This window comes from Alligator sinensis, unplaced genomic scaffold (assembly GCF_000455745.1).
Source record: "Alligator sinensis unplaced genomic scaffold, ASM45574v1 scaffold173_1, whole genome shotgun sequence".
NCBI classification, from domain to species: Eukaryota; Metazoa; Chordata; order Crocodylia; family Alligatoridae; genus Alligator; species Alligator sinensis.
Genome location: NW_005842207.1, coordinates 1,838,514 through 1,866,265, shown reverse-complemented (window position 1 = coordinate 1,866,265; position 27,752 = coordinate 1,838,514). Strand labels below are relative to the sequence as shown.

The 27,752-nt window shown below is 43.3% G+C and overlaps 1 protein-coding gene across 1 annotated transcript in view; it reads right to left on the bottom strand.

Moving 5' to 3' along the window:
- Window positions 1-15,405: 15,405 nt before the first annotated feature.
- The window catches only part of PRPH2 (peripherin 2), a 31,652-nt gene continuing 19,305 nt past the window's right edge, over window positions 15,406-27,752 (bottom strand). The window contains exons 3-4 of the mRNA XM_006026736.2: window positions 25,761-26,007; window positions 15,406-18,448 (exon numbers count right to left, since the gene is read on the bottom strand). Of these exons, the coding sequence (XP_006026798.1) occupies window positions 18,227-18,448; window positions 25,761-26,007 (469 nt within the window). The 3' untranslated portion in view covers window positions 15,406-18,226. The remainder of the gene's footprint in view (window positions 18,449-25,760; window positions 26,008-27,752) is intronic.

Below are 27,752 nucleotides of genomic sequence, written 5' to 3'. Positions count from 1 at the left end.
TAAATTGGTACTTTTTAAACTTTTTATTCTTAGAAAGAATTTTGCTGAGCCTTTGAATTGTTAACTTTGATTGTTTTGATGTTCCAAGTATGTCACATTGTTAATCAGAGGATAACAAATACCTGGATGTGCAACAGCTGCAGTTCCCTGACTAAAAATTTAAGATGATTATAATATTAGTGTCAATTAGATAAACCTGTCTTGACCTCTACCTGAAGGTCTGATCATCATTTTAAGAGATTAAGATACATTTTGTAAGGGGCTGAAGTTTCAGCTGGCCATTAGGTGGAACAGTCTCACAAGGATTTTGGAAATGCAGTAGGCAGTAAACACAATTTACTCTTACTCAGGGGAGTCGGTTTCATGTTAGGGAACCAACAGAAGTCTGTTGATCCTTTTCCCGTTGTGCAGGACATTGTCTTTAATGTTGCAAACAGATTCTGTTTGGTAGAAAATTTTAATTCAAGCTTAACTTTCCTTGGGCTTCTCTCATTCCTTTCTTGTCTAAAGCTCCTCCTCTTGTCCCTCCTAAACTATAATCTGTTAAATCTGTTCCAGTACTATAGTCTCTAATGTTGTTTAGCAAATGAGCCTCAATTCCTTAAGATATGCCTCACATTCACTTTTCTGTGAAAGGCCACAAAGTCCTAAAATGCTGATGACTGTGCAGTTTTGGGATTTCACATGCAGCAGCTGAACACAGGTCTTACTTGTTTCAGTGTAGAATCATTCAGCCAGGTTCAACTACAACCTTTTACTCTTTCCAGTGCAGCCTATCTTTTCAGCCCTCAGATCCTTAGGCTATGTTCTTCTGGACTGATGGGCACAGCTACCAGAAGGTTAACTTTTCGCATCTTTAGAGGCCAGCTTTCTCACTTAGGGTACCTGCTTCAGATTACACTCCCCTTCAATGTCACTTACCCTGTGAGAGAGACTTTCCTTCAGCAGAAAACCAGGAATTGATATCTGATCTGTTGTTTCCATGAGCCTGCCTCTGGCTTGCTCACAGGGGCCTTCTGTTAGGCTTCATAGTACTACTTCTTTGCACTGTCCCTAGGCTACCTCTTGGGACAATAATGGCACAGTCCAACTTGGCCTCTGCCTCTACTCTCACTGCTGCTGATGGCAGTGTTGTTTATGAGTCTGCACTGACTAGTCATTGTTGTCTGTTACTGGGTTTCCGTAGGCTGAAGTCTTGTGCTAATCCCAGGACTCAACCCACTTTTCAAACTCCTCATTTCCCCCCATTTTCAAACTGTTGACCGCTGTGTAGAGGGAAAACCACTTGTGCTCCAATCCTGACTGACATTAACACAAAGAGATTGCTGTACTTCCATTTGTGGTCTTGTAACCAAATAGCTTTTACTTTGGAGTTGGATGCTGTGCTGCTGAGTCAATCTGGGCAGAGGAAGAAGAAAAAACAACTCAAGCAGCCACTTGCAGATTAAAATTTTCTGGAGCAGCTTTGCTCAGTAGCATGCTGTATCTTGGGAAGCTAGCAATGACTAGTGGAAAAGGCTAGTGATGCAAGTATGGGATGACTAACAGAAAAGAGACATTTACTTTAATCTGTGTAGAGTTGCTGTGGAGCTGATGTGGCAGCACGAATGCAAAACTGCCTTCCTGGAGAACTGGATCGCCATTGCTATCTGGAAGCTTGTCACATACAATTACTACCAACTTGTGTTAGTAGATCTATTGTTGGGACTGTTGTGTGATGTTATAAAGAGGGTGCTGATGCCCTCAGTTACAAAGCTTGATGGTGCGTAAGAGGTTTTGATGGACGTGTGTGGCTGAGATTCTCAAATTATATTGGAGCTTTTAATGACACCATAGATTTCATAGACATTAGGGCTGGAAGGGATCTCGAAGATCATCAAGTCCAGCCCCCTGCCCCAGGGGCAGGAAGTCAGCTAGGGTCAGAGGATCCCAGCAAGATAAGCATCCAAACGTTTCAGTGTGCCTCTTCTTTGTCCCCTACACTGAATCTTAGATTTAACAAATAGAAGGCTAGTCCAAGACCTGGCTGTTTGCTGCAAAAGATTTTCCACTGTTAATGTTGGGGGGAAATAGTCAGGGAAGGTTCATTATACTATTGGTTCATAAGGCTGTATAGAAATTCAAGGTTGTTTTCCTCAAGGAGGGGAAAGTCCATGCCCAAAATGATTATGGCCACTAATGATGCAGGCAGATGGTTGGCATTGTTAGTCTCAAGTTAGATCGAAAGTAGTGCAGGGTGACACATTAGGAACTGTCTGATTCAGAGAGGTGTGAGCTTCTGAAAGTGATGACCTACTTTGTCTGATGCTATGAATGGACAGATGCTGATGAAGTAGGTTGTTGTCTTTGAAAGCCGTGTCTGTCTGAACCAGTTGATCTCTAAGGGTGCCATACATGTCCTCTGGGATAGAGGGTGTGTTTTAATTAGAGCGGCTCTTGGGAGAGTCTCGTGTATTCAGCATCCTGCATTTCAAAACGGCATTGGGGGCGCTTTAAAGCTTGTTCATTATGCTTTAGTTAAAGCGCCCCACCCCAGGCCCACCACCATGTTGAAATATGGGGTGCTGAATACAGGAGACGCTTCAGCATACTGGAACGCTTTGATTAGAACGCACCAGAAGATTCAATTAATCAAGTCCTCTCCGAGTTCGAATTGGAACGTGTTGGAGAACATGTAAAGGTGCCCTAAAGTGCTGCCCTGCCCTGCCCTGTCTTCTGTTTGGCTACTAATAGTGGTGATTCCTATTCTCATTTTGGAAGACCTTACTCGCCACTCCCTGATTAGTTGTTCCTTTTACTGCACATCTGGATTGAAAGGAACAATTTGACTGTACCCTAATTAGCTGCAGAATGACGTGTAATTTGGAAAGCAAAATGGTGGTCCAGAACTGAGTGCATCAGCTGACCTAATGTTCCACTGACAGCAGTATAGGCAGGTGTCTTGGAGACCCAGCAGTGACAGTGTTCAGTACATCTGTTTTTAATATTATTCTCCTGGACTCCCCATGGAAAAACATTTAAAGGGCAACTGTGGAAACTGGTCAGTACTATCTGTCTTATAAGTGCATTTTTTCACAATATCGATGATGGCAAGGAAGACAGGCTCAGCAGCAGGAGGCAGGGGTGCAGAGATTTTCATAAAGTCTCCGCAAACTACAGCAGATTGTCAGGGCCAAGGGATCAGGCTTGTTTTGGGCTCCTGCTTAGAGGTGACAACCTAGAAGTTTGAAATTAACTGTATTTTTGTTCGTTGTTGTGCAGTGATTCGATAGGAAGGATCTTCTGGCCTGTGTATGCTTTTATGAAACCCCATGGTGCTTTTGTTAGTAACCTTTACTGAATATGAAATGGTGCAAGTACCAGTGATATACTCCTTCATTGAACCAAATACCATAAATTCTACATTAGTGGAATGTACAGTACAACAAAAACATCTAAACTTTGTGAACCATGTCAGTCTGGGTGTGGAGTCATGTTAGTTAATGCTGAGTGCATGTACATGTGCTGTTCTGGTTACAAATGCATATAGGTGAGGAGTTTCTGTCTTGGCATATAGAATGGCAGGGTGGCAAAACACCACGGAGTCCAGTCCCCTGGGGTCATGCACGTGTGCCATATAATCCCTTCCACAATGTTTTCTTCTCTCAGGGGCTGTTATGGAACCTGATTTTGCTCTAATTTCCAGCCAGTTTTCAGATGTGGAGTAGGTGTAGGAGTTGAAGGGGGTGAGTGCAGAGGCTTTTGTCCCTAGATCCTGGAGTCTATGACCTACATATGGTAACTGCAACTCAATTTAACTGTGGTTCATTCCAGGCACAAATGACAGGGTTCAGTACATCTGAATCAGGCCATGTGCAGTTCCTGGCCACCTACTCACAGAAGAACAGGAATGCAGTTTGGAAAGGCTACATGTAGATATAGCAGTGCCACTCCTGTTGTGATTAGTCAAAATCCAGGACAGTCAGTCCCAGGTCAAATGAGATGCCTGTGGCTTGAGCTTGCAAGTGCTTTCCTGCTTGAAGTGTTCCATTATTTTTCTAAGACTGTAGAGCAGGGGTGCTTTGGAGTTATGATGGTGGGTAGAAACCCTGTACAAAAATATTGCCTAGCAGGACTGTCTGCCTCTACATCAGTTCCAGGGGCTGTTTCTGAATTACTTTCTCAACCCTGTTCTGTGTCAATTCTCTCACCTTTTTTCCCTCTACATACGGAGATCTTTCTCCTTCATCATTTTTCCTTTCCTTTATCATTTTATTCCTCTTCTGGGATATAGACATGGAGGTACCCAAACATTTTTCTCTCTCCCTTTTCCTGACCTAGGGATCTGCCAGAGGGTCTGGAAAGGGGTGGTGGAGAAAGAAGACTGCAGTGTGTCAGATATGGGAACTGAAAAAAGTAATTTACTGTACTACTTCTGGTCTTCTAAGCAACACTAAATAAATGTTTTGTTCATCTGTTTTGGATTGTGATTCCCATAGTCTCCTTCTAGTCTAGTGGGGGTTTTGGACATGGCTAACAAGTTTTCCTTCTTACTATTCTTTTGTATAGGACGCCTTAAAGAATCCCTGGTGAATGGTGAGCTACAGCTTTGTGACCTAGAGCTAGAGTGGCTTATCAGGAGATTTGGTAGTACAGTAAAAGCTCTGTTATCTGGCATCCCCCGACAGTTAATTGAGCTGCCCCAGCAGCCACATCTCCCGCCCTGTCTGGGGCATCCCTCTGCCTCTCCCACGGCATCACCACCACCCCCCCACTACATCGTCACCCCTCCCATGGGGCCCAGTGGGCCCTGCACAGCCTGTTATGCCGCCGGGCCCTAGGGGCTCAGCAGCGCAGGCTGCTTTGCCCCGAGCCATGGGGGCTTGGAGAAACTGGAAGTGCCACGGTGGGCACTTCCGGTTTCACTTTATATTATAACCCGGCATGCCGGTTAGTGGAGCATGCCAGCTTGTAAGATGCCGGTTAACAGAACTTTTACTATAATACATGCACCCATCAGCATGTCAGTGATGGACAACAGGGAGCCAATGTGTAGCTCCATGCGCACCTCTACATGCTGTTGGAGGAGGGTAACTGGAATATCACACGGTTGAGCCAAGGCATTGTTCAAAAAGGCCATGAATGAGCCAAAAATATACATAGTGATATAATTCACCAGCGTTCCTGTGCTCAGAGATGCTGCCTGACTAGAAGGGTAACACCTACTTGTAGAGGCAGCTATGAGAAGGCTGCTTGCCAGGATAGAGGATTATATTTTAGTTAAATTATCTTTTACAACACCTGCACATCAACACACACTCTACTGAAAAATAGATATCTGCAGTAACTATTCTGAACCCAAGTGCTTAACAATACTTTGTCTAAAACTAGCTAAATGCATTTTTAAATATATTGCTTTGGAAAATATACAGTACTGATGTTTCATCATAAAATGCTGAAAGCTTAGTGAGTTGCTTTGAGCTATGAAGAAAGGTATTTGTCTATATTGCGATTTTTCTTTCTGTATCTACCAGTTCAACAATCATGTCTGCATTATTATGGTGTGTGCCACTGTTGAGTATGAGGGGCTACATGTAGTAGCAGTTGACTGGAAGTGGTAAGGAGTTCCTTGATATTTTGAAGGAATAAATGCTGAATAGTAATAGAGTGGATGCCATTTTGAGCATATGGAGTGAATATGGAGGGAGAAAGAATATTAAGTGGGGTGAGAGAGCTGATTGAGGATGAGAAGGAAGATATGAAAATTCTGGACAAATAATTGCTTCTAAAGTGCGTGTTCTCTGGTCTGTAGGGATCACCAGGTTCAATTATCAAGGCATACTCGAATGTGAAGAACTAAACAATGAATTTATTGTGGAGCAATAGGTAACCTCTGCAGACCCTTGGTCTCTGTGGGCATATCCACACATGGAGGTGTATGCACTTGCAGCAGCTCAAGTAACAGTGGCACAAATTTGTGCCTCTGCATACGTGCCTGAACATGCATTTTGGTGTGGGGCAAATTTTACCACTTGGGGCAAACTGACCTTGCCCAGCTACTCCTGGATCTTCAGCCAGGGGGAGTTAGAGGCTGGGGTCAGCATCCGTGCTGGGCCCAGCAGGATAAAAGCAGTATAAAAAGTTGACCTGGTGAGCAGCTCAGGGCTATTTGCCCTCGGGAACTTCTGAGGCCCAGCCAGCTGGTATCTGTGGACACTATCCCCTTGTGCCAGCTGGACTGCTGAAGAAGCCCTAACTTAGAGTGGCCCTAACTTAGACTCACTACGCAGCAGTCTGGCAGTGGGGGCTTCTGCCTGGCTGTGACCTGCTGCCTCCTACGACAGCATCCGCTCCCTTGGACCTGTGGCCCCATGGCTGTGTGCCTGCCAGACCCAGACTGAGACTGCATGGCCACCTGGATTGTGGTATGGGCATTGCAGCAGAACTGCCTGAATCTCTGGACCAGCTGAGAATGGGCTATGGCTGCACAGTTGGCCTTTGTGCAGCACTGCTTCTATGTCTTCTGGTGCCCCCGCTCTGCCAACTGGGCAGCTATCTCGTGGAGTGGTGACCTGCTTTGAACTGTCACAGTGTGTTCTTCTGGCCCCAAATGGCTAGAAAGTCAGCTACCTTGTCTGTCCTCCAGCTGGGTCCCTGGTGCTAGCCCTGGGCAGGCTCCTCTGCCTGATTCCAGCCACTTGCCTCACCAGTAGGGATCCTGGTGTTTCCTGTTTAAAAATTGTAAATTCTCTGATAAACCTTCCCAAAATTTTCGCATTAAAGTATCCCAAATCCGTGTTGTTCTGTGATTAAAATGAAATGCCACTATATATATAAAGAGAGAGATCAGTTGGGCAATGTTTTATTGATATATTTATAATTTTAAAGCAATTTGGAAGACTACCAGTGCTAATGGACTACCAGTGCCTCTGTCGTCGTCATAAAATAAATTCTAAATATACACTTTGGTGTTTGCTTTTGGTTTTTTTTAAGATAGAAAAATCAGAGCTGCCCTGCCCCCTTTGCTCACCTGAATGTGGAGACAGCTGCAGCTGGACTCGCAGCTGCTTTGTGGCACTGAGCAGCATTGATATGCTGGTGCCTTGCCCATGATCTTGCCCCTCACTCCCGTCTCATAGCCCCACCAGTGCCCCTCATTCTTGATCTGCAGTCCCTGCTTGCCCCTCACTAGCTCTCTCCCAGCACCAGGACATGGGTCCAGCTGGAGCTGTCCCACTCGCTGCTTTCTGGCTGTGAGCAGTACTAGCCCTTTCTGCTCTGCTCCCTGTGCCTGTGTCCAGGCCCCAGTGATCCCCATGCCATTCCTGGGAAACCCTTGATTGGGACTCAGGGCTGGATAACCCCCTTTTCTTCCAGGCCAGCTTCCCCTGTGGGTTTTGTGGTGGATTGTGGGGGGTGGGGAGGGGTTTGTCGGTGTGGGATTTGTGGATGTGTATGTTGGTAGGGGTGGTTTGTGGGTGTGGAGTTTGAGAGTGGGGCGCGGGGGGTTTGTAGGGGAGGTTAGTGTGGGGTTTGTGGGGAGGACCCACCACACGCCCAACTACCTGCATGCCCCCTCCACAGCACAACTGCTGGCAGCAGCCCTTGGGAGCGTTCATGGCTGTAGGCAGAGCCCCCTGGAGGCATGTGACGCCACCTGAGACCCGAGGGCTACCTGTGGAGCATGGAGCCAGCCCAGTGTGCTGGCGCGTGCCTTTAAGCAGGACCAGGCCAGCTCCTGCTGCCACCTGGGGTTCCCGGCACTGCAGGCAGGAGCTGTGCACCATTGGGTCGGGCTGGCTTCTGTCTCCATGTGGCCCCATGCACCATCAGGTTGAGCTGGTTCCTGCGTCCATGTGGCCCATGCGTCATTGGGCTGGGCTGGACTGGGCTGGCTCCTGCCTCCACGTGCCCACCACAGTGCTGGAAGCCCCAGGTAGTGGCAGGAGCTAGCCTGGTCCTACCTGAAGGCATGCACCAGCAGACTGGTCCGGCTCTGCACCACATGTAGCCCCCAGAACTCAGGCAGCGAGTCACCTGATGTGCGCCACTAGGGGCTCTGCCTGCAGCAGGCCATGAGTGCCCCAAGGGCCCGCTGTTGGCTGCTGTTGCTGCCACCAGCGGTGGGGGCTGCACACCATGGTGGAGACGGTCAGGGGACCCACCCCTCCCACACAGTCCCCCTAGACCCCCACAGTCTCCCCACCTATACCCAGTACCCCTTCCTGCCTCCATGTCCCTGCTTATTGGGGATAGAGCCTAGGTCCCAGCCAGCTCTGAACCACTGCTGCCAGTCTTGCCCCGCTTCTATTTCCTCCAGCATGCTGAGGCAGCGCGGGCATGCGGCAGGCATAGAGATGCTCTGGGCAGGTGCTAGAGCCTCTCTTTGAACAACCCAGTCTCCAGTTGCTTCTGCACTGTTTTTTCCAGAGTGTTTTCTTTTGATACTGGGATTCCCTGGGATTAAACTTGGAGTCCACACTGTGTATTTGCAGCTCAGGGAACGTTTTTTCATTTGTGGCGTGCCTTCTGTGGTGTCTCAAAGTGCTTTGAGGTGCTGCAACAGACATGCTTGCTTGTGTGGACACGGCCTGTCTGACTGATTAACTGTTGCTACCTATCTGAGGGACCATCTTCCAATTTTCCAATTCCTTCAGTCTTCTCTTAAGGACCATCTATAAATTGTAACTTCTATCACTGCAGTGTGGTCATCACTTGGACTATGACTTAGCGGGCAGGGCAGTAAAAATTGAGCAGGGTCAGAATGGTGCATCACATCCCCTTAAAATAACAATTGCCATTGGGTACCCAAAGCAAAAGTCTTTTTCTATGTTTTATTGTACCCTTAGCACTAGTGTATACATGGGTGACTGGAGCCTCCTGAGTTGGGGGGCACATGCCCCCACAGCAGCCAGTCAGCGACCAGGGGGGTCCCCCGTGGCCAATCATCCCAACTGGGGAGGGGGTCTTGCCTGCCCCCACCGCCTATTGCCTAACTGGGGAGTACTGGCTGTCAGGGGGTGCACCAGTGTGCCGTGTGCCCCCTACACGTCACCAGTGATTGTATTGTAACCTACCACGTAGCATGTTTGAAGCAAAGTGCCATTATGAGCACTGTCATGGTGAGTGTCTTCATGGGTGTCAGAAACCCTGTCTTCTTCAGTATCTTGTTCTTCATGCTCTTGTGTGGGGAAACGATTCTGGTGCATTCAGGAAATCTCAAAGGAGCCTTTTTTGGGGTCCCTGCTCTCCTGGGTATCCCCTAACACTTAGCTGCAAAATACCAGGATTTAGCGGTGGCTGCCTTAGCACAAAATCCAGTACAGCTCATGATAGCAGAGACGGATGTGAGGGGTATTGCTAGAGGTCTTGCCTTTATCCTTATGGGAGGTTTGGGGGTTTTTTTGTTAGGTCAGAACTGTGTTGCAACTTTGTGTTTTATTATGTCAGAACTGTGTTGTCCTGGAATGAGCCTGCCCCCACTATTCTCTTTATATTGGTTCAAATATCTTGGCAATCTGTTGGTTGTTGTTAAGGAAGGACTGGATTGTCATCTCTCCAGATATGAAGTAGATCCATGATCTCTATACAGGTTCATGCATATGCATGAGCCATATCTGGTACTAGATATGACTAGGAGTATATGTTGTGTCAACGTGTAAACAGGGAAGTGACATCCCATTGGCCTGACCCCAGAGTGGCAGAGGACATGCAGGTAAATAGACAAGTGGATCCAGTGCATAAGTCTGCAGTGTCAGACAGAAATGGGGTACAAACTGAAACTGCCACTTCTAGAAACAGAGGAGTGAATTTTGAAATATAGATATGTCCATATGATCTGTTTTCTTGAATAAAACTTATCCTGAAACAAAATTCATCTACTTTCAAAGTGGATTATCCAATCCACAAAAAATTGCTTTGCATATATCTAAATACTAGTCAAATGCCCATCATGAATGTTGGATTTCAAAGAAGTGTTTACATGGCCGACCCTGAAGGGTGGCCCTGCCCCTGCCCCTGCCCATTCTGTTGCCTCTCACTGCCAAGACACAGTGCCCCTAGCCCTGCCGGCGCCCCTCCCTCCCAAACTACAGTACCCTGCCTCCCCGGCCCTGCTGGTTCCCCACACTCCCAACCTGCAGCCCCCTGCCCCCCAGCCCTGCCAGAGGGGCCCAGCTGTCCTTGGCCTGACTGGGCCGGTGCACGGTGGCACCAATTCATGCAGGCGGTGGCGGAGCATGTCCAACCCCAGCGCGGGCTGAGGGAAGAGGAGGGGAGGCTTGTGGCAGCCCCTGCCTTGGGATGAGGCTGCTGCACTGCACCAGGCAGCCTGGCCATGGCCCCCCCCCCTGCCAGTGTCTCATGACTGCGTTTCATGGCTGACCAAATGTCTGTGTTTCTCCTTTGCTACAGGGGTGGGAGGAGGAGAAGGGTGACTGCAGGCAGAGGGAGCACCGCATGGGTCTGCGTGCCTCTGCAGCTGCAGGCAGGTCTGTGTGTGCTGCCTGCAATCGTTCTCCCTCTGCTCCCACCAGACAACCCGCCTGGACAGAGATCAGAGGGATTAAAAAGGGCAGGGACACATCCGGGGAAACCCAGACCAATGGTAACCCTATTCCGGTGGCGGCACATGCGCACTTGATCAAAAGCGTTACAGACAGACAGACTGGCCCTTTATGACATTAGAATTTGAATCTAAAAGAATGACAGTTAATGAGAATCCTTCCCACCCTGTGTGTGTAAATCAACATGTCAAAATTCCTATTCTAGTTGGTATATTTTGGTTTATCTACATTTCTCCTGTTTCTTTCTTCTTTTTTCCCCAGTAGGAAGTTGTTCTTCCTTTGCGCTCCTAATGCAAACTAGTTCTGAAGCAGCTGAATCTAGTGGTCATGAATGTGCCTTCTGCTGTGATTATCAAAGGTTTGATTAAGTGATGTGCAAGGTTTTCAGTAAAGGTGAGTGTTTTGTTCACTTCTGTGTTTAAAAAAAAATGACCAAGTGACCAATATGGTTCTGCAGTATGGTTCTTGCACTATTTGTGTTTGTACTATCAATTGCAAGATAGGAATCTAAATGTTTACATGTCTTGTGGGTGTAGTTTTTCCCTTGCAAACTTTAGAATGGAAAACATCTTACTGTTAATGCAGACTTTAGGACAACAGGTTTTTTTGGAAACATGTTAACCATTTTATGTTTTCTAATTTTATTAATTATTTCAAACACTTTCTTGTTTATTGCAAGTAACAGGTTAGAGAGAAAGTGAGTGAAATTTTAGATGATTCTCTTACACTGTTAAATTTCAGCTTTTGACTAAAATATAGATCAGTGGTACGTGATCCCAAATTACATCCAAGCAGGCATAATGTCACTCAATAGGAAAAAAAAATGATTCAAGGGTTTTATAAGACCAGAATTATTTCTACTCTTTGTTATCTGGCCAGTTGCAGTTTCAAATCTAGGGAGCATCTACACAAATTAGGCACTCACATTAGCTGCAAATTTAGCACGCATGACTTGACCAACATTTTTGTTAGTTCTGCTCTTTAAATTTGTATCAGTATCAGACAAAATTAAATTAAGATAAATAGGACAAATCACATCTCTTGGAGCAGTAATTTGTCTCAGATATAGTTATCCTTGTTTCTGTTCAAAAGACTATTCTTGCAATAGTCTAATTTGAAAGGCTAAATGTATAGATACATATTTTAAATTAAAGTTTTGCATTCTGGTGAACAGCAATATCTCTGGGGTCCAAATAACTACATCAAATGGGCTGTGCCTGTGCAGGTATATGAAATGCTCAGAGATTTTGACTTATGTTGATCTAGGATATACTTGACAGTAATAATGGTTCCCTGAATTTTATTGTTTATTTCATTGGCAGGTTGTTGCATATTTTGAAGACATTTTTTGACCTTTTACTGCTAGAATGGTGTGTCATTTTTGTCTTCTTTTTAATTGCATTATTTATCTTGCCTGTCAATTTGGAAAAGCATATGTCTACTCCACTGTCCAAAAATGTTTTTTTGGGTTTTGTTTTTCCCCTGGCGCTCTCAGACTTGTTTTTAACTGACTTTCAATACCTGTATCCCCTAGTTTCTGTTTCTAGTTTGTGGTTGCTGGTTCTTTTGTGATAAGTGGCATGGCACTCAAATGTGCTGAGACTTAACTACTAAGGATGTGTGAAACGGGCCGTATTCAATTAGGATTCGGATTTGGATTCAGCCCGAATTGGGGACAGTGATTCACTTCATTGATTCGGATCACTGTTCCTGATTCTATTCGGCTGAATCCATATCTGAAGATTTGATGCTGATTTGGCGAATCGGAGATTCGGCCACAGATACAGCTTTAAATGCTTTTTCAACATACCTTAAGGTACTAGGTGCAGCTCGTGAATGCTGTGATGGGGCGGTGGATGGAGCGTCCCACAGGAGCATGGCCCCCCCACCCCCCACTCCTCCCGCATGCTCGGCAGCAAACCCAGAAGTACTTCTGGTCCACTTCTGGGTCTGCCACTGAATACGCAGGGGGGCCCCCACGCCCCCCCAGCTCAGCAATTGGCCATGGGGGGAGCCTGGGTGCCCCCCCAGACCCAGGAGGCACCAATCACCAAGCTGGAGGGCTGCGGGGGGGGGTCCCCCGCTCCCTGAAGGACCCAGAAGTGGACCAGAAGTGCTCCTGGTCCACTTCCGGGTCTGCTGCCAAGCATGCCGGGGACCCCTCTGCACTCCTGTGGGATGCTCCATCCACCCCAGCATCACAGCTTTCACGAGCCACCTGGTACCTCGAGGTATGTAGAAAAAACATTTAAAGCTGTGTCTATGTCTGAGTCACTGAATCTTTCTGAATATCTCCGAATTGATTTGGAGAGATTAAAGTGTCCTCTGATTCAATTTGAATTCAGAGATTTGGCCACCGAATGGGGCCGAATCTCTGCTGAATTGAATCTGGAACTGAAGCTTTGCACAGCCCTATTAACTACCAGTGTTGCCTTACTGTTATATCATGTGGAAGGGTTACCAGATAATGAACTTGATGGCTGATCTGTGTGTATTGTCAGTAATTTTTTAAATTAAAAAAATAATTAAGGTAAGACTGTTCATTTAGCTGCAGCGTGTGTGCATATGCAGAAACCCTACTTTTAAGCACAAGTTAACTACATCTGTTCTACATGTCAGTCAGCATAGTTATTCAAGTAAAGGTACACTGAGGCACTGTTATAGTACTGTGCTATCACCCTTAAAATAGAATATTTTGGAATGATTGGATGTAGCATGCCAGGAGCTTTAACTGTAGGATTAGGAATGTTAATTGGAAACTTGCTTTGCTGAGCTTCCCTGCTTCTGAAGCATCTATAAGGACATCATTCTTTAATGCCTGTGAAGTACTTTGGGATCTTGGCATAGAGGTGCCAGAAAAGCAAAGCTTACTGGATCAGTTTTTTGAGCATAACACATGTAAAGTCATTGCAGAAGAAAGTAGCTACAAGTACTGACCACTTTAGATTTAGCTGAAAATAAAGGTCTCTGCATTCCTTCACCGCTTGTTTGCAAGAAATAAATTTGACGTGGGCATTCATCTCCCAGCAGGGAGCCATTGTCACATGACACTGTTCTATTTCTCTGGCCTTATCTCTTAATTAACTAATCTCTAATGCTCTTTATGTTTTTAAGTAATCATGTAATCTGTCCTCATTTTACAATGACAAATTTAAGGGCAATGATTTAAATTGGTAAAATTTCGGCAACCGAGTGTTGCTGGAATGCGCTATCTTTACTACATCCTTCTAAGTTGTCTTTGACAATTGGTTACTAAGAATGTGGTAGCTTGGGGAGCCTCATATAGCATTCCTTTGCTACTTGCTAAGCTGCACCCACACAAAGAAGGAAACACTTGTCTGGTATTATAAGGTGACCAGAATGGTGTGTAATGCAAGAAGGCTAATCTCATAAATTGTATTAAGGTTACTCAGGAATTATTAGCTCTGAAGAAGCTGTTTATACTTTCTTCTTTGGAATGTTATATTCAATATTCTGTAGCTGTTCAAATAAAATATTGTCTAGACTGTGTGAGCCACATTTTTTTTTAAACATATTAAACTATTTCTTGCATTTTTAACATTTCACATGGGCTAGTTTTCAGACTTGAATGTCTGAATTTAAATTCCCAAATCCACATCTAAATGCCAGATGTTAAATTAAGCATCTAAAGAGGAGGGGTCTTAGTTGTATCAGTAATGGACAAACTCTCACACTTCTGAAATCACAATGCAAGCTCAGTGCCTTTGGAAATCAGGACACTGCCATTTAAGTGCCTAAATATGGATTTTGGAGTCAAGGTCCAAGGAATACAGGTTTGAAAACTGGCTTTAAACTTCAAAAAAAGATTTGTATTTTTTTAATGTCTGTCACTGAGAGTCATGTGTTTGGTTTTTAATTTGAGAAACTGAACTGTAAAATATGGTTGGGGTGATGGTCAGAAATACTGAGCACCTGTAGCTGCCATTGACTGCAGTTGAAATCCTGGTTGCTCACACAAGTGAAAATCAGGCCAAGTGGAACTATATTGCTACTGAAGACACTGGGAGAAGGTGTCTGTCAGCACTTTTTAAAGTCAGGCCCATTTACTTAGGTGCTTGAATATAGCCTTAAGAAGCCACCTATGAGCTATTGCAAGGGTGTTCAACCTCTGGCCCAGCCTGTGAGACCACAGCATTTGGCTTGTCGGACTCCCCACAGGTCCAAAGATTTGGAAGTCAGGAAACAGTGGCAGAGTTAATTGCAGCTCCTCTCTGCCAAATTTCCAGACCCGTGGGGAACCTCACAAGTCAGATGATATGGCTCTTCCTGCGTGCTAGATTGCATTGGCAGGATGCTAGATCCAGTTGGCAGGGTTGGGCTGTGCGCCATGTTGGGCCAGCATGCATGACCAGGCTGGCACACTAGATTGCACTCATGGACCCAAACCTGTGGGGCTGGAAGGCTGAGCACCACTGGGCTATTATGTTTTGGAAATCTTGGCCTTTACGCCTACTTTGACTCCCATGGAATTAAGTATTCTTATGTGTTAAGAATTTGGTTTCAAAAGCCACAGTGAATTTAGTGGAAGTCTTAGGAACTCAAATTGTTCTCTTGAATCAAATTTGAGACCTGTCATTTGAATTGTGTTTCCATGTGGAACAAGGTGTGTCCATGCCTCTGTCTTAGCAAAGAGGGAGGGAACAGCTGATTTCACTGGACACACTATTCACAGAAAGGAAGGCTTTCAATTATGGAAACTCATAAAATAAAGTAATTTATACACAAACTGAAGACAAAATAATTTGGAGTTCAAAGGTCAGCAAGCATGCAAATTAAGGAAAAGCTGTATGAAATGGTATATATTTAAACATTTTCTTTTAACAAGTGTTTTTTTCTTGCAGTATCTTTTTAATATCTAAATTTACATTTGCAAGCAGCAAAGTTGAATATGTCTAGAACAGCATTTACAATGTTACAGATTCTCTTGTTTCTGACTGAGAGTGGACAAATACATTTTATGTTACAGGTTATATAATACAAAGCTGTCATATTACAGTCAAGTAATAACCATGAGATAGTACAAAGGCCTTCATTAACTGGGAGGCTTCATCATAGACAATGTTAGCATATTTACTATTTGTTTTATCTGCGCAAGATCCAGTTTCAGTAACACGCTACCATTCTTGTGTCCTTACGCAAATTTGTCTTCTACAGTCTGTCAGGTTATCTAACACAATGAGGCCATTGCTTTGGGGTTCGGCTTTTTGACTGCGTGGTGTTGGAAGAAGCCCCCGATGGTTTGTTATGTCTCTTAAGCAATGTAGCGAACAAAATAGGAAGCACAGATAATGGGACAGAGCCACATGTAAAGGAAATATGTGATAGGCTAAACCAAACACCTAGTTTAGCAGTTAACCTACATCTTTCCTCCCCCACCCCCAAGTTTTGATGGTGTGTATAGGGGACAGAACAGTGGCAGCTCACGCAGAGAGGTTGGACTCCCTGTACCGGAATTCTTCTCCATCTGGTTCCCCTTTGAAAACCATTCTGACTGAAGGGTTTGAACATATGATACACCTGTCAACAGCTTGTCCACGCCAGTGGACCAGCTGAGAGGAGCAGCAGGTCATGTAGCTCTCTTACTGAGAACAAAGCAGTTTGTGTACGTTGTGCAGCTCTGCCATGCACAGTTTCCTTCAGCAAAGCTAGATGTGTAGCCAGTAGTGTTTAGCAAATGAGCTTTTCTGTTAACACCCTCATTCTGTTTCCTTCTTGTTAGGGATAGAGAATTTAATTTTTTTTTCCACACCAAAAGCAAAGAACCCTGTTTAGATCAGTTCGAGGAAATGGAAAGGTACAACAAGAAAAAAACCCCCTTCATGTAATAGTCTGGATGCTAAAATGTAGGATATGGCTCAACATACAGAATATCTGTAGCTCTCACGTTATATTATCTGCTTTTACCCATGACAAGAGGAGCTGTCCATTAGTTTAAACAACCGCTACAGTAGCTGTGACTCTGGAATACAGCTGGGGAAAACAAACAGCTGATTGAAAATCAAAACTAATTAGCTGTACAGCGATCAGGTAGCTGTCGACATAGCATCTGAAAACCAGCAACAACTGGACTGCAAAGATGTTCTGAGAAAATATTCCCAGTTAAAGCAGAGAGTAGTAAAATTTTGCACAGATATAGTTAAAATGTTGATGCCCAAACCTTAGAAAGTTGAGCTGGTATCTTTAGCTCTGCCATTGTACTACTAACAATAAGGGTTAGGCTAAGTTTTGCCCTCTACCATTTGCTTTTCTTTAGCTGGGCTTATCTGGCAGCTGTGCAGATACCAAAGATAAAGTTCTATTCCTTTACAGGATCCCAAATACCACCGCCAACTCAGTCCATGTTTTATTCCAACTTTTTTGAGTTTAAAATAAATAACTGCTTGAGGATCCTCCAACTAATTCTAGGATGTGCTGTATGTTCAAAATGCACCTACAAATAATATCTGACTCTATGAATTGGACGATTCCTAGAGGGGAACCCTAGCTTGTCTCCCTCAGCAGCTTTTCTTCAGTGTGGTTACTGGTTAAGGAAATCAAAGGACTGAAAACTGGCCAGCTAGTCTTTTCAGGGCCAGTCTGAAAAGATTTATTTTCCTCAAGGGTCTAAGGGCTAGACTACTGGTGGACAAATTGAATGGATTTGCCAATAACTTAGAAAACTCCTGTACTTTAAGTGTTGATTTCCAAGGTACTATTTCTGGTCTTGTTTTTGGAGCTGGTTATCACACATACTCTGGAGAAAATATCTTAACGTTTCATACATTTTTTAACTGGTCAGGTGTATGCAGAATAACCATTACAGATGCACAAATTACTGATTCAGCCCATGAGAGGAGGAGCCCTCAACCCTCTGCTTGTTTATATATAAGATCCAGTGTACTATCTACCATGCTCATTCAGGATATATTGGCAGAAAATATCTGAGAAACGGTAAGCACAAACCTTACCTTAATGTTGTCATGTTAGTTGCACTGTTCCACAATACTGCAATTTTTGCACAGTGCATAAATTCTCAGTACAGTTTTTTTCTGCTCTATTATGTGCATCTTATGAATTTAAGATAAAATACCATCTCTTAATATATTAACAAAGATCTTGTCTCAGGATAGATTTCTTAAAATAGTAGTTAAAAAGTTTTATATAAGTTTCTGACTGCAATTTCTTCAGTTTGGTTTCTGATGTTTGTACTCCCCAGAAGAACAACCAGATTGCCTTAACTTTAAAAATGCAAGGTATGTTGTTTGAATACCTTTGTAAACCTGAATTAAAAAAAAACGATTAGGTTTTTCAAATTTCTTTTCTTATTTCCAAGAAAAAGAAATGGAAAGAATCACAAAATGATGTCAGCTAATTGTTTTTAATTTACATCCGTTTGAGGCATAACAAACTGCTTGTAGTTATGTATTGATGTAACAATCCCTAACCAGTGAGTAGGAGTCTGAAAACCCAGCTGGGCTCATGCCCCATGGAAGTAATGAATATCACAGGTACTTACTATGAGGATAGATGTATCACTCTAAAGTACAATGTGTCACAGTCGCCATATATAAAAAGGTGTATGTAGAAATGTGTTTTTGATGTTTCATACATTCTAAAAGTAAATCTTCACAATTTTCAGTTTTTCATTTAACTTCAGTGAAAGTCCACATCAATCAAGAAGCTCAACTGACAGTTGCAACAGTTGGAGTCGGTTCACCGCCTTCGGCTCCTGCTTCTACCTGATTGGTCTTACCAAGCTGTTTCAGAGTGTCCAACACGAGCTTGATAGTTTCCTTCATGCTTTGCTGCAGAAGCCAGCCCTCACTTTCACATTCAGGGTCTTCAGGATTTGCAATGCTTTCTAGGGCAGTGTGCAAAAGACGCAAACCAATCATCACTGTCACCTGGGTGGGATAAATTGGAAAAGGCAGTGAAATCCAGCAAACATCTTAGATCCTCAGGCAACTGAATATGCTCCTTCCCCTTGTCATCATGTAGTATCATGAAAGCAATATTCACTGTTCTGACTCTTAGACCCTGCAGGTCTGAGTAGCATTAATTTGCTTTACCTGCATCTCACTCAGGAAGAGCCAGCGCCTTGCCAGATGCAAACTTTGAAAAATCCATGCAGCTGAAAACAGTGAAACACGAATCCCCCAAATGAAAGAAGTCACCTGAGCTCCTATGAATAACAGAAGGAGGAAAGAAAACAGATCCCATCACCTCCAGACAGCCAGCCAATGTGGAGTAGAAAGAAGTGAGGCGGTATGAGGAGTAAGGAATGGAAAAGAGGAAGTAGAAAAGAGAAACTGCATTGCTTGGAATCTGGGAATCACAAAATAACCACGGGGTGGAACATGCATTGTAGTATCTGGCTGACAGACAGTGCATCAATCTATTAATTTTGCTGGTACCCCCGAAATCATGAAGCAAATGTAGTGTCAGGCTGCTGTGCAATGATGGGCTTGACTGTGCATGTGCGCATGTGTGTGTCTGCACATACATTTGTATTCTGGCTAAATTTACTTTGTACATGGCTCTCCATTTCTTCTAGAAGCTCTAATTTGAGGTGTATGGATTTCCCAAGGAATTTTAACCTTAACTCTGTATTAACCTTTATTAAAACTACGTGCTACATTAACTTCATCGTCTTCAGTCCATTTGAATTCTGAATAAAACGCTTTGACTCTTTCATTCATCATCATCATCTTTGGTAAATGTATCAAGAAGGTCAAAAAAAAGGTTTCCTGAACCTAAGCTGATCATGCTATCCAGGAATAAGTGGGATTAGTAAGTGACCCATCAGTTACTCAGTTATAATTGTCTATGTTGCTTTTTTATACAAAAAATATTTATACTCCACCTATTGCATTGACTTTTATCTGTCATTGTGTATATCTGAAAGAAAATTTTGGCTGGGGTAAAATATTTACTGATCCCCAAAGCCTTCTTCATACTAAAGAACTATGGTGGGTTTGTCTCCAACCTGCCTGCCAACAAAATATGGTAAGTCACAGGAGCCTATTGGTTTTTAAGTATTCTTTTATCTTTGAACATGGCTCAGAAAAATCAAACTTCCTGCTGTGTTGTGTTTATAAAGAAATTGTGCTGTCTGTGACAGAGAGAGAGAGGAAATGCTGTTCTGAAGGAAAAGCTTCATGCAGTGGAAGGACAGGTAGGCTAACAGCGGGAACGGATTTCAGATGTTGCATACAACCAAGGTCTAGATCACTTGTCATTAACAATCTCTTGGCATTTGTTCTACTAGAAAAGGGGGCTAATGCCATTTTCTTCTTCAAGTTTTAAATGAAGTAATTGCAATCCTGTCTTACCAAGTTCCCTCCAGGTTGAACTGAATGTGATAGTCCTCTTCACTTGACCCTAAACCATTGCACTGGTCCCATCTTTAATCCTAGAGGCCATATTGCAGTAATGGTTAAAATGATTATGGTCTTTGTCCCTTATTCATCTTATGGCACAGGTGTAACTGAACCAATCTTATGATATAAAATTGTCACATAAATGTAAAGCATTAATATTTACTGCACTATTTTAACTAGACATGGGGGCAAATTATAAAACTTAAGCTCAGACTTACAGTATTCTGGTGGTGGTGCAGATGGATAGATTTGGTTCAGCCAATTATGGTTATCTGCAAAACTCACATCCAGATTTTGGATGCTTCTTAAGTTTAAGGTGCTTAGATACATACTTATAAGATCACTCTTTCTCATTTTAACCAGGCCTAACATATTGGATAGATCTAAATGTTGTCTCAAACTCCTGGGTAAAGAAGGCTACTTCTTAGTTTCCTCCAAATACTGCAGGTAGCAGTATTTGTTCTGTCTTATTCAAGAAGAGAAAAGGTTGATGAAATGAACAGGCTTTGCCAAACGTCCACATATTTCCATACTCAAAGACAGCTGGCTCTCAGGGCACATACAAAGACCCTTGAGATCCCTGACCTTTACAAATACTCCAGGGCCCTGCTTCTGGAAGATGCTGAGTGCCTCAATTCTCATTTAACCAGATGGCACCATTGGATACCTCTATCAAAGGAAGCATTAATTCACAATAATCACACTTAGAATTTAACAGACTTCTGACAATCTGAGAGATCAATCCCTCCAATTTTGAGCCTAATGCTATTATTTTTTCTTATGGCACCAGTGCTATTTATAGGCTTACTGCTATGAGCCAATAAATAGCTTTCAGGCTTTGGGCCTAAAATACAGTCTCTATAACTGTCCAGTAATGATTTGTCTTGCATTCATCACTGTTCATCAACAGAAGGTCTTTGCAGAGTGCCTCAGCAGCTTTACTACTTGACAGTAAATTGCTTGTATGGGGCAGTTTGCCGGAGGTGCTCTCATTGTTTGGATATGGTTTAGCAGTAAGGCATCATCATTTCATGCCCTGTAGCTAAGGCAGCCTCAGAGAAGTTTCCCAGTAATTTTCACCAATTTAACACCACCTCTTCCTGCAAGGCCTCATTTTGTGGTTTTAAAAGACCTTGAGCCCCAAATGCCCCTCAGGACTGAGAGAGGCTTGCCTGGAGATGAATGCATCTGGGCTGAACCCCCATCCAGGAAGAGCACACACCAACTGCTGAAGCTTCCTTAGCCTGACGAAGGGTTTTTGAACCCGAAAGTTTTCTTAATAACTATTCTCCAACCATTTGAGTTGGTCTAATAAAAGATATCAAATTCACCCAAGGAACCTTGTCTGCCTATGTCCTTAGACCAACACGGCTACAACCCAAACCTCTGGGCTGAACCTGCATTTCTGCTGCAGTACCAGCTTATGAGAGCCTAGGGAGCTGAAGGCCAATGTCTGAAAAGTGAGCTTGCATCTCTGGTATGACAGCATAGAGCACTGGGCCACCTCTCCTATTAATCAAGTTATTAGTCAATTATCTACCAGCATTGCTTGTCCAGGCACTCTTTATTATGGCATCTGACTAGGACTGTGAAAGCTACATGCAGTGAACTATTCTTATGAAAGAAATAACATAACTAGACTAAAGTTTGCTGCTTCAGTTTGCCTTGATGCTTTTACTTGAAGTAGGGTCTCACCTAATTACAGTGCAGCAGAGAAATACTGATAGCTGTGGCCTGAGAGCTCTGCTGGTTCCATTCCTCTTCGCAATGAATGAGCATTTGTAACAATTCTTATAGCTTTTATGGACACTGCATAACAAAGCCTTGCAATCTTGCTGCTGCATCTGAGAGGGATGGGTAGAGCCTATTGGTGAAACTATTTGTTCCTTCCTTCCTTAATTGTAAATGACTTCACTATTACCGTTCAACATGCACAGGAGCATGCAAGAAGAGAAGGTGTGATGGTTTGTGTTCTACAGAATGATGGCATTCAGCTTTAATCCCTTGACTGAACATGTTGTGGTCTCTGTTCTCACAGTGGTTTACTAAGCTAGGAGATGTGCTCCACTAGCTGTCTCTCAGTTCAGACAGGAATGCTGGTAGATGGAGGAAAGCATCACATGGATCCAGTGAAGATGGTGAATCTCTGTTCTACTGAAACAAATCTTTAGTTACTAGAGAGCACTTAGGCCCCTGTCTACTTCTAGCATTGTCACCCCCTGCACTGAAGTAACAGATTGCCTTTATCATGGCCCCCCTGCCATTAATTTTGTCTAAATGTTGAAGGTAGCAGCATGTTGTCTTTGCTGTGTAAATAATACAGATCATATTATATTTGCACATCAAATACATCTCTGATTTTACAGTTCATTGGGGTCCAAATAAAATTGTGGAGTACACTCCCTATATTATTTCCTACATTAGACCTACTTACAAGACCACCCTGTCCCCTGTGAACCATTGCGATGGCTAAGTCCCATTTGTCTCTCCCTTGTCCATCACAGTATTTTCTGGAATGCCTTCCATGACAAAGAGGTGGTCAGGCAAGTTAGTCTGAAGTCTGGCAGAAGGTAGGACAGGGTGGCACCTTAGGGCGCCTATACATGTAAAGTGAGGTGGCTTCGATGCACTGTAATTACAGCACCTCAGAGCAGGCTTGATTAATGGAGTCTTCTGGATCGTGGCAATTACTGCATTCCGGCAGACTCCAGTGTCACTTGTATCAGCGTCCCCATGCTGAAAAATGGTGGCAGGGGCGCTTTAACTAAAGCTTGCTGATGCACATGATGCTCCAGGTCCTTTGATTAGGATGGCTTTCTGAGCCCATCTAATTAAAGTGCCCATCCCCACTCCCAGAGCACGCCTATAAATGCCCTTAGAGACCAAATGGTTCAGAGAGAGGCGTGAGATGACAACCTACTTCATCAGCCTTACCAAACCACTTGAGCCTCCTATCCTAAGCATTCTCAGCTTGGACTGCTCTGGACAGTACATTCTGTGGACAGTCCTTAAATCTGGTGCTTATTTTCCCTATTGGTCAAAGCAAGTAAGGAAAAGCAGCAGAGCTTGCACTGTTTGACCTTCAGAGACAAGTCTCATCTGCTTACTAAGCTTTGGCTTGCAGTGGATTAGTTGTGTGGAAGGTGGCGTGATCTTATTTTGTCACATTGAAGGCTGTCTGTTAAAGCAAGGGTTGGGAGTGTACATTTTCAGCTATTAGAAACAGCATGTACAGAATTCCTGGTGTGTAAATTTGTAAATATTTACAAAAGAGACATCATGTCACATGTTTTTATACCCACTTTAATATATCAAACGTATTCCCTTGCTTTAGCTCATCATGTTCCTACAAAAGCTTTCACTTAAATGGTTTTCCCCTCCCACTTCACTTCTTTCCATTGGGCACCTTTTGTTTTTGCCCATGATTCTAAAGTGGGCATCCTTTTCTCTCTAATCCTCTTTCTGAAATTCAGGATCAATGCCATCATTAGAATGTGCACAGCTCTGCAACACCCAGAATGGTATTTACTAGTCAGGGGCCACTATAGTGCTGCTGCTTTGAACTTTCATTGTATTCAGAGGCAAAGCAAAATGGGGAGGCTGTGGTACAGCTATTATATTCAGCTTCCCAGCAAAGCAGTAGTAGGTGAAAACATAATGAGAGATTTAGAAGTTTGAAAGATAACTCCCCCATGTGATTGCCATTTGTTAGCCAGGTTGAATTTTCAACTCTGGCTTGGGGACAGTGTCCTTATATATATCATTGTTATTCAGTACAGGATTATTTGTCTTCTCTTTATTCAAAACTGACATGGTTTAGACAACGCTGATCCTGCTATGAGCAGGGGGTTGGACTGCATGACCTCCTGAGTTCCCTTCCAGCCGCATTACTCTATGCATTTTATGAAAGCTGTGCTGTATTATGGGAGAATAAAGCAGTGTCTATTTGTTTCCTAGACTGTTTTTTTTTCTTCAAAGGCCTTGTGTTACTGTAGCTTGTATTCACTGAGAAGGATTGACTTTAAATGGGTTTCTTTTATCTATTTAGACAGGGGCTGTATGCTGGTCATCCAGCTCTTCAGCAAAGGGAGCCCAGAACCTATATCTGGATTGTCTGTGCCTGAACAGACCTATGAACAGGACTGAACATGAAGCCAGGCATAGGTGAGGTGTCCCATTCCTGAACAATTATTGTCAAGTACTGCCAACTCTCACTCTTTTGAGTCTTGTCATTTTTCATGTTTTCTTAAAACCTCAGACTATAGGGATTTTCTGATTCCATGAAAAACTTAGCTTTCATTTAAAAGGTGTACTCCATACATCTGCAAAGAAGCTTGAAAATGTTCCCCAAATGCATCCTGATGGTTTAGAAACAAAAATCTCATACAATTAAATATCTTTTTAAACACAAAAAACAAACCCTCACGTTGTTAATTTAAATCTCGGTGTTTTGGAGAGGCTGATCCAAGATTGTTTTTTATATCATTGCTGTATGGTCTGTTTATCAGTCCTTTAAGCCCCTGCTTATTTTTATTACTCAGAAATGTATTTTCATCCCCCTCTATGTAAGAGATCTTGGTTTTTGATTTTGCCTAAATCAAATCTTCTGGCTGAAGATTTTATTTGTTTGCCAGAAATTATATAGTTGTTATAAGAGCCATGGAGAAAAGCCACACATGGTCTCATGGGAGGTTTAAAAAAAAAAAAGTAATTTGCCATCTTCTGCATTCTAACCATAGTGATGGAAAATAAATGGAAAAGTTCAATAGGTTTCTGTCAATAAAAAGCAAATTTGGTCATTCATAGAAGTAAATGAGAGTCGGACAAAAATTAAATTAGAGCTTTAGTTAATCTTTGGGTTGTATATATTTGAATTTTACAATTAACTATTTAAAATGGCTCCTCCCTCCTGTTGGCAGCCATTTTAAGTCTACTTCTGTATTTGCAGCATGATCTATTCTCCTCCCTCCTGCCCCTACTTCTTCATGCTAGCTCCAGCTAACTCGAACCTAAATTTCTGCTTCATTCACATTTAGTGTTCATCAAATGTAGCAGCCAGGAGTCAGTGTTCACTTAGATGCAGAGAACATGGATTCTTCACACTGTGTTGAATTTACCATAAAACATCACATCACCACCAGGCATGGTGTTTGCATCATGACTGAATTCAAAGTGCAGTTCTAAATCCCGCCTTTTCAGTTAAACCATCCTTTTTGCCCAGAATATTTGTAGAACCAACTTTAGTGCCTAGATGAAAATGCTAGATGCAACCCCATGTTCCAGCCCTGTTGTCTTGCACTTGGATCCTGGTTCAGATTAAAATTTTAAGGATGATGTCATCTCTGTATTGAACTTTAATTTAACTTTCTGCTACAAAATACACTATTCATGTTTTAATGCATATGATTCTCCTTCAATTGTGATGTATTCTTAAAAAAGACCCATATCTCTGTCTTGCTTTTTTCTGTTCAGCAAAAGGTATTTTGCATTAAATTAGAAATCGACAGCTAGTGCCTTTTTTGTGTGGCTTTTAGTATGTTTTTTAGTATCCTCCATGATACACCAACACCTTTCTGGAAAGAGGGGTTATAATCTATCACAGGAAAATGCAGGTTTTATTTCCTCTGGCTGCAGGCTACTCCTGCAACCCAGGCCTTGAAGCCCCCTGTACAAATAGTGGTTAATATGTGCAACCACATATTGGTGGATTCTTAAATTTAAGCTTATAGTTAACACAGAAATGAATTTCTTGTGGGATAAGAATGCTCTGTGTTCCCTCAATCAATGTTCTAATACAACAGATATGTTTAGAGAAATTCCCATAACCACAAGTTACCTCCAAGATCCAGACGAAGAGGACAACAATGCCCATGGAACTCATCATGTTGGTGTAGTAGCGCAGAAGTGCATCCTTGCAGCCGGTGTCCCAGAGGTTGAGATCCTCTGCTTGATAGTCATAGCTATAGTGAGCTGAGTTGTTAGTGATCTGGTACTGGATACATGGTCTTGGGGAATTAGGATTGCAGCAACTGAAGGGGACTCCATCAACCAAGTATCTTCCATCCACATTGCTTTTAATTCGACTATATAATAGACAAGGGCAGAAGGAAGTGTCAATGTGTAGATTCAAGGAAAAAAACAGAACTTTAATATATGGGAAAGGGAGAAACAAAAGCAGATTTTTTTCTATAGTGTTCTATGATCATGCAGTGCCCAGTGTCCTGTCTCTGTCCACCCTATCTATACATTTGTACCATATGCTTTTCTTCTCCTGGGACTTCTGTAATGTCTTTGCTGGATTAGTGTGTGTAACCAGTACTCCATAGTGGGCACTTAACATTTCCAGTCCCTTCACCAATCAACCTGTTACCAATGTTGACAGCATTTGACATTATGGATGGGGGAGGAAGACAATCAGAAAAAAACACTGCTTCTCTGTGACCTTGAATAAGACTCAGCAACAGTCAAAGAATCTGGCACACCCTAGTAAACTACTGATTTAACAAATCCAGGGTCTTTCCTTCAACAGTGGCCAAAACCATTGGCCCAGAGTAGGTAAAATGACCCAGGATTTAAAACAACAAATGTGATTTTCAATGAGATGTGCAATAGTGTTTGAAGTTTGCTACTCGGGACCTACCTACCTCTTTGTTCTCCCTTTCAGAGCTCATTTCCCAATGAATAACCCTTTAAGCTGATACTTTACCTGCCTCCACCACCCCCCATGTTTACCTAGGTATTTATAATGCATCCATTTAGTATCAGGACCCAACTTTTGTCACTAACTGTGAAAGGCAAAAATAAATTGAGGACTTTGATTTCAAGAACCACCACTAGCTTCTAAAATGTTCAATATTTGGTGCCCAAACAATATTTTAATTCTGACATGCACTGCTGTCCATGGTAGTGGCGCCACCTGGGGATTTTATTCTTTTATCTGGACTGGCTCATTTTTAATGGATCACAAATGGCATATGTGGGTATCAGACAGGGAGGAGGACCTGAATGAAGAGCTTGTCTCAAGCCTGAACATTTCTGAGTGGCATTGCTGATGCATGAAGTGTGCAAAAAATCTCTTAGGAATTTTGAAAATCATGAAGTATAAGGGCAACATTTCCAAAACTGTTTTCAATGTGGATGACTTCCAAACCCTTCCTTCCTCAGTGGCAGTGGAAAGCAAAAATAGGAGGTTGGGGGTCATGGCAGGTACAGTTTTGAGGGTGCTGAAAGAACAAGTTAGGGACTACTTAGACAAGCTGGACATGTACAAGTCCATGGGGCCGGATGGGGTACACCCAAGGGTGCTGAGGGAGTTTGTTGATGAGATCGCAGAGACATTGGCCATAATCTTTGAAAAATCATGGTGATCAGGAGAGGTCCCGAATGACTGGAAAAGGGCAAACATAGTGCCCATATTTAAGAAAGGGAAGAAGGAGGATCCAGAGAACTACAGACTGGTCAGCCTCACCTCAGTCCCTGGAAAAATAGTGGAGCAGGTCCTCAAGGAGTAAAAGGAAGGCCCAGGGAGGAATAGGACCCCTTCTAAATGGGCAGAAGCAATTGGTGACAGACAGGGGGGACAAGGCTGAACTCCTCAATGAGTTCTTTGCCTCAGTGTTCCTAAGAGAGAGCCAAGACAAGTCTCTTACTGGGGTTGTAGAGAGGCAGCAGCAAGGTGCCAGACTACCATGTGTAGACCCTGAGATGGTGCAGAGTCACTTGGAGGAACTGGATGCCTTTAACTCAGCAGGCCCAGATGAGCTCCATCCGAGGGTACTGAAGGCACCGGCCGACGTCATTGCCCAGCCACTGGCGGGAATATTTGAAT